We start from the raw sequence: 12853 nt of genomic DNA, 5'->3' as shown, positions 1-12853 counted from the left end.
TTGTGTGCAACACCATCAGTCTCAGTTGCAGACGGAGCGAATGAGATAGTGCCCAGTGGCCAGTTTATGCTTGTCAATGCTAATGGGCGAGAGAGGGCCACACGAGGATCATACGGAACAGAACCAGAGCACTGAACAGAACCAGACCAAACCGCAGCACCCGTACTGTATTGCTGATGGTTTAACCAAGTCACGGACCATCAGAAAGATGCAAGCTGTGACGGTGGGCCGTCGATCCCTGCAGACTCTCCGCAAGGCGTTTTCAATAGGTTTACTGTGCTGATTGTGCCATTTGTAAAACCAGCTACGTCCCGACGTCATCCGCGTTTCGGCGATACAATCAACAACACCATTTTCTCTTTCCCCCTTTACGTCTCGGTCTATGATCGTGACAGCCAGCGTGAGATTTGTTCGCGTCTAAAACATGAGGGAGGTTGTATCATTTGTCAAGTACGCAAGGGCCACGACAGTCGGTACGCAATGGTTGTGTTTCTGGCCCCCAAAACGTTCAACATGTTCTTGGCTTTGAGATGAGATCAATGAGAAGTCTGGAAATTGTTCTGCCTCAGAAAAACTGGGAAGAACTGTAACCGTCAATCATTTTAATGAACCGAACCACAAAGGTTCTGGAATTTGGGTGCGAGTGGAAGGGAAGTGTCGGTAACGGCGGAGTTTGTGGGGATACAGGTGGGTTGTTTGTCATAGTCGAGGTACCCGAGGCCTTAAGCCAAAAGTCAAAACCCATTGCGGCTCTGCTCAGGAATTTGAGGGAGGTCTGGTGGGAAATGAGTGAATTGGTGGGAAATTGGTGAGCAACGAGAGTTTGACACTCTCAACTCTGTTAGCGACATCAGTACTGCACAGGATTTGGCCTATCAGATGTGACCTCGTGCAGGGAATACTCCTCCTCCGCACAGACTACGCCTCAGCCCGCCCGCGCTGCTCTAAACCCTTTTTGTCAACCCTAAGCCTATTTAAGAAGGGCTTCCAGGCAGCAGCAGGATGGGCTGAGGTCTTCCCCCAATTGGTTTCTAAGCATAACCTCGTCCAGAGACACCGAACCTATCTTCCTTTTCACCTCCTTCTCAAATCTGACTCTCATCTTTTACTCTCTTGCTTCTTTATCCTGAGGCCGCCACCAACCTGCAACTTATTTACAGGCCTTTGGGATTTTGCACGCCCTGATCCAGGAATTGCACACCCTTGTATCTATCGGCCCTCATAATACCCTTTTCCGCCCCGTCCGTTCTGTCCGGGCTTCTTTCCCTCCAATTCTACCCGCCTTTTCTATCGCATCACATTACAACGCAACGAAACGAAACGCGGCATACACTTTCTACTGCCTACATTTCAAATCGATACTTGTCTTTTGCTGCTATCTCTGAACAAATCGAGTTCTTTTGAGTCGATTTACCACTTGAGGAACACATAATCAATCCGAGTCGCGCGTTACTGCTTCCCTGTCGTTCTACGCCACCTCCACCGCATTGGCTCGCCGACAGTAAAGCTGATCAATCTCGGTCACATATTCCATCTCCGACCTGGTATGGTTAACATTTTATCTCATCTTTACATCTGGTCCTTCGTCCCTTGACGTCGACTCTATCTTGTTTTCGCATTTCACTGGCATCACTTTCAATCGTTCGTATTGGCCAATCACCCAGCAACCCGATTCGGCCTTGATCAACGTCCAGACCTTTCTTTCCCCTTGGGTGTGGGAATTAGGAATATCGACTGTGACTCACGTCTCCGTCCTTCACTGCCAAGCACCTGCTTGTATTCAAAGGTCAAGCTCTTGAACTAACGGGACTCCCCGATTTAGCTTCAGGACACCTCTAGCCATCAGTCGACTGTCCTTGACCTCATACCCACCTTACATCTAAGCCATGTCCTTCTCCCACCCTCGTCGAAGGACTCCGGTGACTCGCCCGGACTGCGACACCGAGAATGCCTTGTCTCTTAAGAACAGCTCTACCCTCCGTAAGGGTGCAACCTTTCACTCTCCTACATCACCATCTTTGACTTCGGACATTACATTTGTCCCTCCTACTCTGCCTCGAGCTCAGTCCCATTTGGATGATGTCGTTGATGCCAACCGTCGACGTGTGGCCTTGACTCTGAACGACATCGACGAGGCTCTTGCCAAGAATCAAGAGCTCTCTCGGTCATCCGCGTCAAAGCCCAAGACTCTCCGCGACACCAGTCTTCCCATTCCTCGCGGCTTCCTCGAGGGACCTATCGTCGATCCCAAGATGACAAAAGAAGAAGAAAGACGTACCCTGCGCCCCAGAGGTCGCTCTTCGCGGGTTGCTGAAGACCATTCCGATAGCGGTTTGGGTACATCAGTGGCTTCCACAAACGAGAAGCGGGGCGCAGTGACTGCATCAAAGGAGGCAAAGGTGCAAACACGATGCCTCACAAGGTCTGCTGCTGCAACTGCGGGGAAACTCCCTTCACTGGGACCAAGAGCTATTAACCGCATCCACGAGCACACTTTGCGCCCTTTGTTGGCCAAGCCAACCCTCAAGGAGTTTGAGCCTATTGTGCTTGACATTCCCAGGAGAATTCGATCCAAGGAAATCATTTGCTTGCGAGATCTTGAGAAAACCTTGATCTTCATGGCACCGGTAAGTCAGCTTCTGACAAATAATGGCGTTTGGGAAAATACTTATCGGACTCTGTGTTTAAAGGAGAAAGCCAAATCAGCAACCTTGTACCTGGATTTCTGCCTTACATCCGTCCGATGCATTCAAGCGACAGTCGAATATCTTAGCGACCGCGAACAAATTCGACCCGCAGACCGGCCCTATACTAACGGATACTTCCTCGACCTTAAGGATCAGATTTTAGAATACGGAAAACAACTTGCCGCCCAGGCCAACGGCGACGAAATGGATATCGACGCGTATGTACCCAGCTTCGTTCCCTTGGATCATCCAACTAACTCGCCCCAAAGATCTGATCAGATCAAGCTCTTCGGTGGCCTTCTTGAGAACGGTCGTCCTGCTGAGCTCGTCCGTGTTACCAAGGACGGCACGTATGTTTCCTTGAACACTGGCAAGCCTGTTGAGACAGACGAAGATGCGCCAATGAAGGTGAAGCGCTCCCTTAGCCAGCAACTGGAGGATGAGGAGGAGATCCAGCGATCTATGGCTCGTCGCAAAAAGAACGCTTCTCCTGAAGAACTAGCCCCCAAGAAGTGCCGTGAGCCTGGCTGCAACAAGGAGTTCAAGAGGCCTTGCGATCTTACAAAGCACGAGAAGACGCACTCTCGCCCTTGGAAGTGCCCCGTCACAACTTGCAAGTACCACACCTATGGCTGGCCAACTGAGAAGGAGATGGATCGTCACCATAACGACAAGCACTCTGATGCCCCCGCTATGTATGAGTGTTCGTTCAAGCCATGCCCCTACAAGTCAAAGCGTGAATCGAACTGCAAACAGCACATGGAGAAGGCTCACGGCTGGACCTATGTACGAACCAAGACCAACGGCAAGAAGCTGCCGTCGATCGCTGGTAGCGTTCAGCAGCAAACTCCCCCTCTGGGCAACATGTCAACACCATCCTCAATCGACTACAACAATGTCCCGACGCCTCCACAAAACGAAGTGACACAATTCATAGGCAACGACTTTCCTCTCTACCCCACCGACTCTGACTGGATGTCAGTTAACAACATCCCTTCTGAGGCAATGCATATGGATCTGACTCTTGATTCGACTTCGCCTGCTTCTGCTAGTTCCTACGAGCAGTATGCACCATATCAAAACGGTTCAGCTTTTATCCTTGACAACGAGGATCTTTACGCTGCTACTATGCAACTTCCGGCTCAGTTCCCCTCGCCTGAGCAAGTTGGCATGTATGATAACCCTAAGATGATGCAACAGCAGCTGCCCATGTTCCAGCAAGTTCCTCAACAGATTCCTCAGCAGGTTCCTGTTCAGGCCGTTCCCTCTCAATTCTCGCCAACTGGTCAGGAGACTGCCATGCTCTTCACCCCCAACTCACTGAGAGATGTTGACGAGGGGTTTGATGACTCTTTTGGTGCAGATGGAATGGACTTTCCACTCTTCCCTAGCAGCAATGGTATGGTCAAGACCAATGATTATCAGCCGCTATTTGGCGAGATTCCCAGTGTCAATATGGGCTTCTCCCAAAACTCTCAGGACCCTTTCCAAATGGACTGGTCTACTGTTGATTTCTTGCAAAACTTTGACTAGGAAGTCGATGGCTTGCCGAGACATCACAATAACGAGTAAAGGGGGACTTACTCAAATTGTATAATGTCCCCTGAAAATTGCCAAACAAATTTTGGTTTGATGAGATATGAAGCTTTTATTATAGGCCACCCAGTGCGGGATAGGGTCTTTTTCATGTATTGCAGACGTTTGCTTGTTCATTTGAGATCGCTTTCTCCTTGAGAATCACGAGGAGGATTAAGCCTTTTAAGGCTGTTTGTTTTGTTTTTATCCTTCACGTGGAAGGAAGAATTATTAGCCCTCGAATTGGGTATCTGGAAGCGCAACATTGTTCATTATTCATTATCCCACCACAACTTCAGAGCGCAGTTCGATTCAACAACAAATGGTTTTTATTTAGCTAGTATAGAGTTCGCCTCTCCCTCGTATTATGGAAAATAAATACACCCATGTCGTATACAAATTCATCCTATAAGCGACATTAGCTGTGTGTGTGCTTGATTCTTCTGAAGATGCAAGACTGATAGTCGAAGTTGGCATGCGCTAATGGATGACAACTCTCTCAAACTTTAACTTGCAAAGCTTGAACATTCAACCCTCAGATATCAAGTGTTAGGTGGTACAGGGTAACATGCTATCAAAGTGGACCCATGATATCTCGGTTCGTGGTGGACGAGCGAAACTGCCCCAGGTGATTCTTTCAACCGCGTCCTTTTACCTACAACGCGCAAGATGTGTGGAATCCATGCTTCCATCAACACAAACTCCGACCAGGTCCTCTCGTCAGAGCTGGAGCGATGCCTTTGCAACAGAGGACCAGATCATATTGGTACTGTGAAGACACAGCTCGACAACAGCCACGGTGAGCTGTTTCTCACCTTCACGTCGACTGTCCTGTCGCTACGGGGAGATCACGTAGCGAGACAGCCATTCGTCGACCCTGTCACAGGATCCGTTCTCTGCTGGAATGGGGAGGCCTGGGCTCTTCGAGGAGAGCCCGTGCAGGGCAACGATGGCGAGGCTATTCTAGCTCTGCTGGCGGAAACCAGCAAGGGCTCAAGAGATGTTATGGGTGTTCTGCGAGACATCGAAGGACCGTTCGCATTCATATATCTGGACAAACCTGCCAAGCGGCTTTACTACGGGCGTGATCGCCTGGGTCGTCGGTCTTTGCTTGTCAATGACGGACTTCCCTTTTCTCTATCAAGCATTGCTGAGACGCCAGTCGACGGATGGACTGAAGTTGAAGCTGATGGATGCTATACCCTGGATCTGAGTGCTGATGTTTCTGTTGGACTTGTGCCAGAGCGACATGATTGGACTGCAGATACCTCTTTGGTGAGTTTTGCGTGAGTATTACCCCGGAAAGCCTGCTACTTACGTTGTCAGGTGTCGAGTATTGGCGTGTTCAACGATAGGATTCCACAAGAAAGTTTTGCACTGGAGCCAAACTCTACATCCGTGCAGGAGCTACATTCTCGCCTGGTCGAGTCTCTCCGACTGCGAGTTTTAGACGTCCCACTACCCCCAAACGCTACAGCGAAGGATGCACGAGTCGCGGTGCTCTTCTCAGGCGGACTCGACTGCACCGTGCTCGCGCGATTGTGCCATGACATGATTCTGCCAGATCAGTGCATTGACTTGATCAATGTGGCGTTTGAGAACCCCAGAATAGCAGGGCAATTTCCCGATTTGTCACAAGAGGAGCTCTATGAAAAGTGCCCGGATCGAATGACAGGGAGAAATGCGTTAGCAGAGCTCAGCCACGTTTGCCCCAGCAGGACATGGCGGTTCGTGACTGTAGGTGAACAAGGGACGCACAAAGATTAAGCACTGACTCGTCACAGGTAAACGTGCCTTATGCCGAAAATCTGGAGCACCGACCTGAGGTTATTCGGCTAATTTACCCCCACAATACAGAGATGGACTTGTCGATCGCCTGTGCCCTGTACTTTGCCGCGAGAGGACGAGGGCTAGGCGAGACGAGTACAGAGGCGACACCGCAGCCCTACAGTACGACAGCACGAGTGTTGTTATCCGGCTTGGGAGCCGATGAACTGTTTGGCGGATACGGCCGACACGGTGTGGCCTACACGCAGCGTGGTTACGCTGGAGTTGTAAAAGAGCTGAAGCTCGACGTGAGCCGGCTCGGAAAGAGGAACCTCGGCCGAGACGACCGGGCCATGTCACATTGGGGTCGAGAAGTAAGGTTTCCATACCTTGATGAGCGATTCGTCAAATGGGCGATTGAGACTCCGGTATGGGAGAAGTGTGATTTTGAGAATGCAGGTGGTGAAGGGATTTTGGATGCAGAGAAGAGGGTGTTGAGACTTGTTGCGCAGTCTTTGGGGATGAGTTCTGTTTCACAAGAGAAGAAGCGAGCTGTAAGTGATTGTTTGGGTGTGGTGATTGATTACTGATTGCTAACGAGTTGTGATAGATACAATTTGGTGCGAGAACTGCCAAAATGGAGAGTGGAAAGACCAAAGGAACAACACTTCTTTCATGATATGCATTCGATATGATGCTTTCATGATTGATGCTATAGTCTGTGATAGTCAAGTGACTAAGCGGACTGGGTGCGGACGGACCTTCAACTCTGCCGTGATGATTCTTCAGATACTTCCGAGGCATGAAACATGGGACCTGAAGCGAACATTGATTTGAATGTTGAGCGTTTGCGGGGGATACTTTATTATCTACTGCTAACCCTTTGTTCTGATTTGTTCATGGCGTGGATCATGTCAATGAGGTCGTAAAGGCAAGTCTGAGCTTGAGTTGAAGGTGGCCGTTGTAAGGATGATTTAGATGATGGCATTGATTGATAGATGGATGACATAAATGGCATGGAAAAGCTATGACAATTGAATTGATTGACCCACCTTGAAGAATAAACGAACGATTCAAGTGAAAAGAAATGATGCAGATACGAGACGATACCCCTGCTTGTTGCATGTGGTAACATCGATAGAAGGGACGGGAGGTTTGAGAGGCCTGCGATGCAGCCGAATTATCCGCGCCGAGCATGTCATGTCGTAAAGACTGACTATCGCAATTGAAACAAGCGCAGATCCAATCAAATATCGCATCATGATGACATGTCTTTTATTGTGTCTTACGGCAGGGCGGCAGGCATAGCTCAGCGCCAAGAGAGGAATTCAATCATTCCGTTACCGTTCAACACCGGTGAAAACTACCAAATATAGCAGGGAGATAGATTCCCACTGTTTTGCATGGCATGGGCGGCTGGAAGTTCTATGGGCTGTGGGCGGTGGCCAACTGAAAGCAGTGGTTCTTGGTGCGACGAGCCCCTGCATATTCCGTAAGGTCGAATCGAGCCGATACGATGATTACCAAGAGTTTGGGCGGTTCAGGCACACTTTAGCCCCCCTCCCTTGTAAACAACCCCTGATCCTTGGTACTTTCAGGTGTCTTTCAGGTCGGGTTGCCTCCTCCATCGGCGCGCTTCCGAATGGAGTCGAGGGGCGAGAGTTTCAAACGTCAGTCTGGCGCGCGCCAAAAAAGTGTATCCGTCCCCGAGCCTGGAAGAATCAAAGGGAGGATTTCTTCCTTTCTTTATTAGTCCAATTGTTCCGCATTCATTTTTCTCAATGACTTCGTTTTTTTGTATTATTCTCTCTTTTTTCTAACCAATTGATATTATTATTATTATTCTGTCTTTTTCCTTTACTATAGTTATTTCCATTCTTTATTTCCTTCCACTGTCTTTTACAGCAATACAATCAATACGAATCGAGAACCCACGAAAGAATATATTCTCTCTTTCAATATCAACAACGAATTCTTTCCTTATTCTCATTATTCTATACCAGTTTCTTAATGCTTGGAAACTTTATCGGGGTCAGGGACCAGGATTCCTATTCGAACTCGACATTTCTATCTCCCACGTCTGCGACGGGCTACAGCAGCTTCTCTACCAACAACAATCAATATCAACAAGAAAACGACGACAATATGCGCAAAGGAACACGCCCTCCTCCGCTGAACCTTAGCATCGTCCCGAGGCCGCGGTCTCTCCCGCGACTCTCGACGACCCCTCAGCCCATCGCCAGGGAGGTCACTCCTCTACTGACACCTCTCCCAGAAGAAGTTGATGAACCGTCCGGACCTGTCCTTCGGGCTGTCAGGATCGCGGTGGATTTCATGCAGATTGTTTCATGTCTGCTCGTCATTCTGATGCTGGCCGTCTTTCTTGTTTCATATACCGGAGCTGTTAACTCCTGTCATGGGTATGTTTCCATCCGATCCGCCTATCCTTGTGTATACAATCGCATTGTATATCTTGAGGCTCAAACAAGCGAAACCCGGCTAACTTTTTAATCCTGTAGCCTCAAAGCATTCGTTCTCATCGCGGCTCTCGCTTGCGACGTTGGCCTTGGCATGTGGTCCATCGTCAACCATGATAAGCAATGGTCCAGCTCCGCTATCCTACTAAGGACATTCACAGCGTCATTGCTTATCGGCAGTCTGGTCTCCTTCCTTGCAGTGGACGGAGTCTTCCCAGAAGATTACACATACTGGGGTCTACCTCTATCACAAGCCGGTGCGCCGGTACTGAGTCTTATCTCTGCCATTCTGTTAGTTCACCCGTGACTTGGCTCTTATCTCCAAATTCCATGTACTAATCATATATCTAGTGGATGGGATTTTGTTCACATTGTGCTATCTCAACAAACGACAGAGTGCTGGGCTCGACTGGGCTCCTGGTGGCAACGACAAAAGATCAGAAGAAGATTCATGTCCAGCAGGGGACATAAACGGGGACGAAGCGGACCCTGGTGGTTCAACTCTCGGCAGTCAGCCTTGGAGAAGCGAGGCTGGAGCTGTGTCTCATCATGAGTAATGAATTTTTCTATTGTTGATAAGAAGGAGGAGGAGAGTGAAGTTGACTTGAAATATAATATGGAGCATGAGGTTCGGGATAATTGTACCCGGTCTCACTTACCCATGCATGCAGATCCCATGACTGTTGGGATAGAAGCATCTAGCAGGGGACAGAGTACGAAGTGGATGTAATAACTATCCGGTGCATGTCCTTATCATTGGCTTGGTACAGACTGGAAGAGGAACACCAATTAAGTGGCACAGACCACAGCTTATGAATACATTCTCTTGTTCAATCTGATTTATCTCGGTGACGTGAATAATACAGCTATTGAATTAGAATATCAAGCTCAAGTGATGATATCTGAGTTGGTTTGGTATAGGGTATGATATTCAGCATGAGCATCACATCTTTGATATTGGAAAAACAATATCTTAGATTGTCAAATACCACGGTGGGGAGTATCTTACAATAGTAAAAACATGCATGGGCTACCGTTCTGTTTATCTACTTCTGTGCCGAGATCATCTATCTATCTTTTCTTTTGTTGTTGTGCCGTGTCTCAACCAGTATCATCGCCAAGTCAATAACATGACTCGATACTGGGCACTAACAAGTGGATTGCTGAGCAGAACTGTATGTAGGCCTAACTAATGGCAAGTTCCGTTATTGAAGAGGATCCTAAGTTGTATTTTCCCAGATGGCATTGCCTGGGACTGATACTAAAGAGTGGGAATAAATGCCAACATGATTGATTTGTTACTAATTCCGCTGTGGATGCTGTCTACTAAGTTAGTTGGTCGGTTCTCGGCACAGATTGTGTAGAGTCAGGAGACTCATTTCGGAGTCCTGACTAACACAAACATACATTCAACAAGAGTCAAGACCTGACAGATATTCCGCTATAACTGCTCGCCAAGCTTCTCGGTTAACATGTTTCTAATACCATGTGAACAAGTGAATGTGAGTAGTGCTGAAGAAGGTGAACAAAGCTTTGGGGTCACTTAAACAAAACTTGATTGATGATCAAGGATGGTCCATGCTGATAGAGACTAGAACAAGCCAAGTCCTAACTCAGAAACAATAGCCCCTTGTGCACGTAGATACTCTAATTGCATGGCTAGCAAAGAACAGCATAGCGAAGCCATCACCGTCGCCACCAAAAGATTATGAACCGTGCGTAAGCCGCTATTGGGGAGGTTGACCAGAGCCTGAAACCTTCAAGCAAGAGAGATGGAATAAACAAAAATAAAATATTCCCCGCAGCGGCAGGAAAGACTGCGTCTGGACTTTGGAGTCTTCCTCGATGATCCACTGCTCAGCCGTGCCTGAACGGTACCTACGCCACCGTATCGTTCAGGGGAGGGTTTACTCTGGGCTGCTAGTACCATACGGGTTATCGTTTCGCGATACATTTGTCTTGAGCATCTGAAGAAACAATGTTGGGTAGCAATTGTTAAGAAATATCTACACTGACTGAGTATCTACTAGCAGGCGGGATGGGATAAGAAACATGCCAATCATCTCATCAACAGATCACGTCAACAAGAGAGAACGTCGATCTGCCGAAGCTCGAAACCTAGAAGATCCCCACCTCCACAGAGAGGGACACTCAATTGAGTGCCCCTGGTCAAGTATTATCCCATGTCATGATTAGAGCTGTATCCGATGTAACAAGTAGATGACATCTCTCCACGCACCACCAACTTTAAAAATAACCATGCAGGCTATCCGCAACTTTCTGTTGCAGGTTCCCATTGAGTATCTCAGCGACATTTCTTCAAGGACGTTCCCTGAAAGAAGCAAGACTCAACTGAAGTCGTGCAGCTATTTTCTCAGTCCTGAAACAACTTTCTTTTTCAGTCGGGTAATTAAACTAAACTCGACGCCCCAAAAACACTAACGTTCAAGCCGTCAACTTAACCTATTTTGGTTTAAAGCTGCGAATTGATTTGCTGGATCGATCAGTGCGGCCCGAGAAAATGAAACATTTATCCTGGTCTTGCTGAAGAGAGGAGAGTGTGAACTCCTTTTTGTTGGATGGGAACCCCAAGATTCTTGCTCAGTCTGTAAACGAGGAGAGGCAATGCACTCTACTAGAGAAGGATCATCTATCGAGATAATGAGATTTGTTTGTAAGAGAAGTAAATTGTCTGTATAATTCCAATGGCCTCATTGTATGTCAAAGTAAATGCTTCATCCTTGACCGTCCCTTGCACTTTCAAGATAACTTCTTCAACCAATAGCACAACAAAACAAGGTAAAACAAAACCGCGCGACTGGCATAACGCTCAACGGAATGCCCGTAGCCAAGACCAATAGACACAAAGAAGAAAGGTCCAAGTAACGATCCAGAGCCCAAATGACAACCCAGGCCATCAGTCTGTGCTACCCAAAGTTGACCCCCAGACCATCCTCCTCCTGGTTAGTAGCTCGTGGATGATGCCTGCTTCTCTGCAAGTCGACTACATCCAGACTCTCTCGTTACGCCGTGCTTGGACCTCTCATCACCACCACCGTTGGACCTTGCACCGAAGGCTATCGGATCACCAACAGGGTGGCAATTTTGGGGAATGCCTCGTGCTCAGTCAGGACAGAACGGTAGTACTACTTCGGTTGGAGGGAAAGATAAAAATACTTTGGGCTTCAGAGAGAAGAGAAGAAGGACTGTGGCTATATAAGAGGGCTGGATGGCCCGTATCATCAACACTTTCTCATCAGCATCATCTTTTCGTTCTTTCAACTCATTCACTTAACTTCAATTCACTTCACAGCCTTAACGGCATATCTTGACATTCTTTTTACAACTTACAAGCTATAAAGCTTACCATCGTTTATCGCACAAACAAACAAACACGCACACAAACAGCAAACATGTACTTCTCCAACATCCTCGTCACCCTGGCCTCGATGGCCACCATGGTTTCTGCCATCCCCGCTCCTGATGCCCTCCTCGATACCACCTCGAGCATCTCCCCCGCCGACTTCACCATCAACCTTGACAAGACCGGCTCCGCTCTTGAGGCCCGCACCAGCTTCTCCTGCCCCGGTGCCATGTCCTACTGCCCTTGGACCAAGGCCTGCTCTTGCCCCGTCGGACAGTCCTGGGACGCCCGATCCAAGCGATGCGCCGGCACCAAGACCACCGGTTGCTACGCCAAGCCCAAGGCCAGTGCCTACGTCAGCGCCGGTGTCGATGTCAAGCTCGGCACTTACTGTGCTGCTTCCCCCTACAAGATCGTCAAGTACGATACCCGCCACTCTTACTGCCAGGCCAGCCTCAAGAACACCGTCTTCCTTGCCCCTCTGGCTGTTGGTGCTGAGATTGCTCTCTATGGCGGTGCTGCCATTGATGTCAAGGCCAAGGCTAGTGTCAGCCTCCGTGCCGTCTGCTCTGGTCTTGCTGGTCTCTACCTCGAGAGCTCTGTCGATGCTGTCGCCCTCTTCAACACCAACAAGTACGGATACTCTGTCCGCCCTGGTAGCGTCACTGGCGGTCTCTCTTTCGCCATCACCGACTCTATCAAATCTCTGACCTGCCGCCTCGGACTCGGAAACTGCGCTGTCTACGACTGTGTCTCTTACTGCTCCAAGGGCTGCAAGAACTACATTGACGTCCGCGGAAACGTCGGTGGCTACGTCAACGGCCTTGCTGGCTTCTGCGTTGTCAAGGACTCCGTTCTCTTCGTCAACAAGGTTGGTGCTTGCGCTACCCTCAAGATCGAGGGACTCCTCCGCATTGTTGGCAGCATTCACGCCAGCATCAAGGGTCTCTTCAAGTGCAACTGCTAAGCGGTCAGCAATGATC

The 12853-nt window shown here is 48.7% G+C and overlaps 4 protein-coding genes across 4 annotated transcripts; all 4 read left to right on the top strand.

Annotated features, from left to right (window-relative positions):
• Positions 1–1886: 1886 nt before the first annotated feature.
• Positions 1887–4220, top strand: FSST1_003417 (uncharacterized protein; the record flags this gene model as incomplete). Its single annotated transcript, XM_083229498.1, has 3 exons — positions 1887–2627; positions 2691–2905; positions 2957–4220. 3 exons carry the CDS (start codon positions 1887–1889, stop codon positions 4218–4220), a joined length of 2220 nt encoding a protein of 739 aa, XP_083086847.1.
• A 711-nt stretch (positions 4221–4931) lies between these two features.
• On the top strand, positions 4932–6708 carry FSST1_003416 (asparagine synthase-domain-containing protein; the record flags this gene model as incomplete). Its single annotated transcript, XM_083229497.1, has 4 exons — positions 4932–5537; positions 5589–5999; positions 6047–6583; positions 6640–6708. The coding sequence occupies 4 exons, from the start codon at positions 4932–4934 to the stop codon at positions 6706–6708; spliced, it is 1623 nt and encodes a 540-aa protein (XP_083086846.1).
• Positions 6709–8039: 1331 nt separating this feature from the next.
• On the top strand, positions 8040–9059 carry FSST1_003415 (uncharacterized protein; the record flags this gene model as incomplete). The annotated part of the gene is made up of 3 exons (XM_083229496.1): positions 8040–8449; positions 8549–8797; positions 8858–9059. 3 exons carry the CDS (start codon positions 8040–8042, stop codon positions 9057–9059), a joined length of 861 nt encoding a protein of 286 aa, XP_083086845.1.
• Positions 9060–11919: 2860 nt separating this feature from the next.
• Positions 11920–12837, top strand: FSST1_003414 (uncharacterized protein; the record flags this gene model as incomplete). The annotated part of the gene is made up of 1 exon (XM_083229495.1): positions 11920–12837. The coding sequence occupies one exon, from the start codon at positions 11920–11922 to the stop codon at positions 12835–12837; it is 918 nt and encodes a 305-aa protein (XP_083086844.1).
• Positions 12838–12853: the final 16 nt, after the last annotated feature.

Source organism: Fusarium sambucinum, chromosome I (assembly GCF_050947815.1).
Source record: "Fusarium sambucinum isolate potato_lamoka chromosome I, whole genome shotgun sequence".
Taxonomy (NCBI): Eukaryota; Fungi; Ascomycota; class Sordariomycetes; order Hypocreales; family Nectriaceae; genus Fusarium; species Fusarium sambucinum.
The sequence above is the reverse complement of the archived record's forward strand: the minus strand, read 5'-3'. Positions and strand labels throughout refer to the sequence as shown.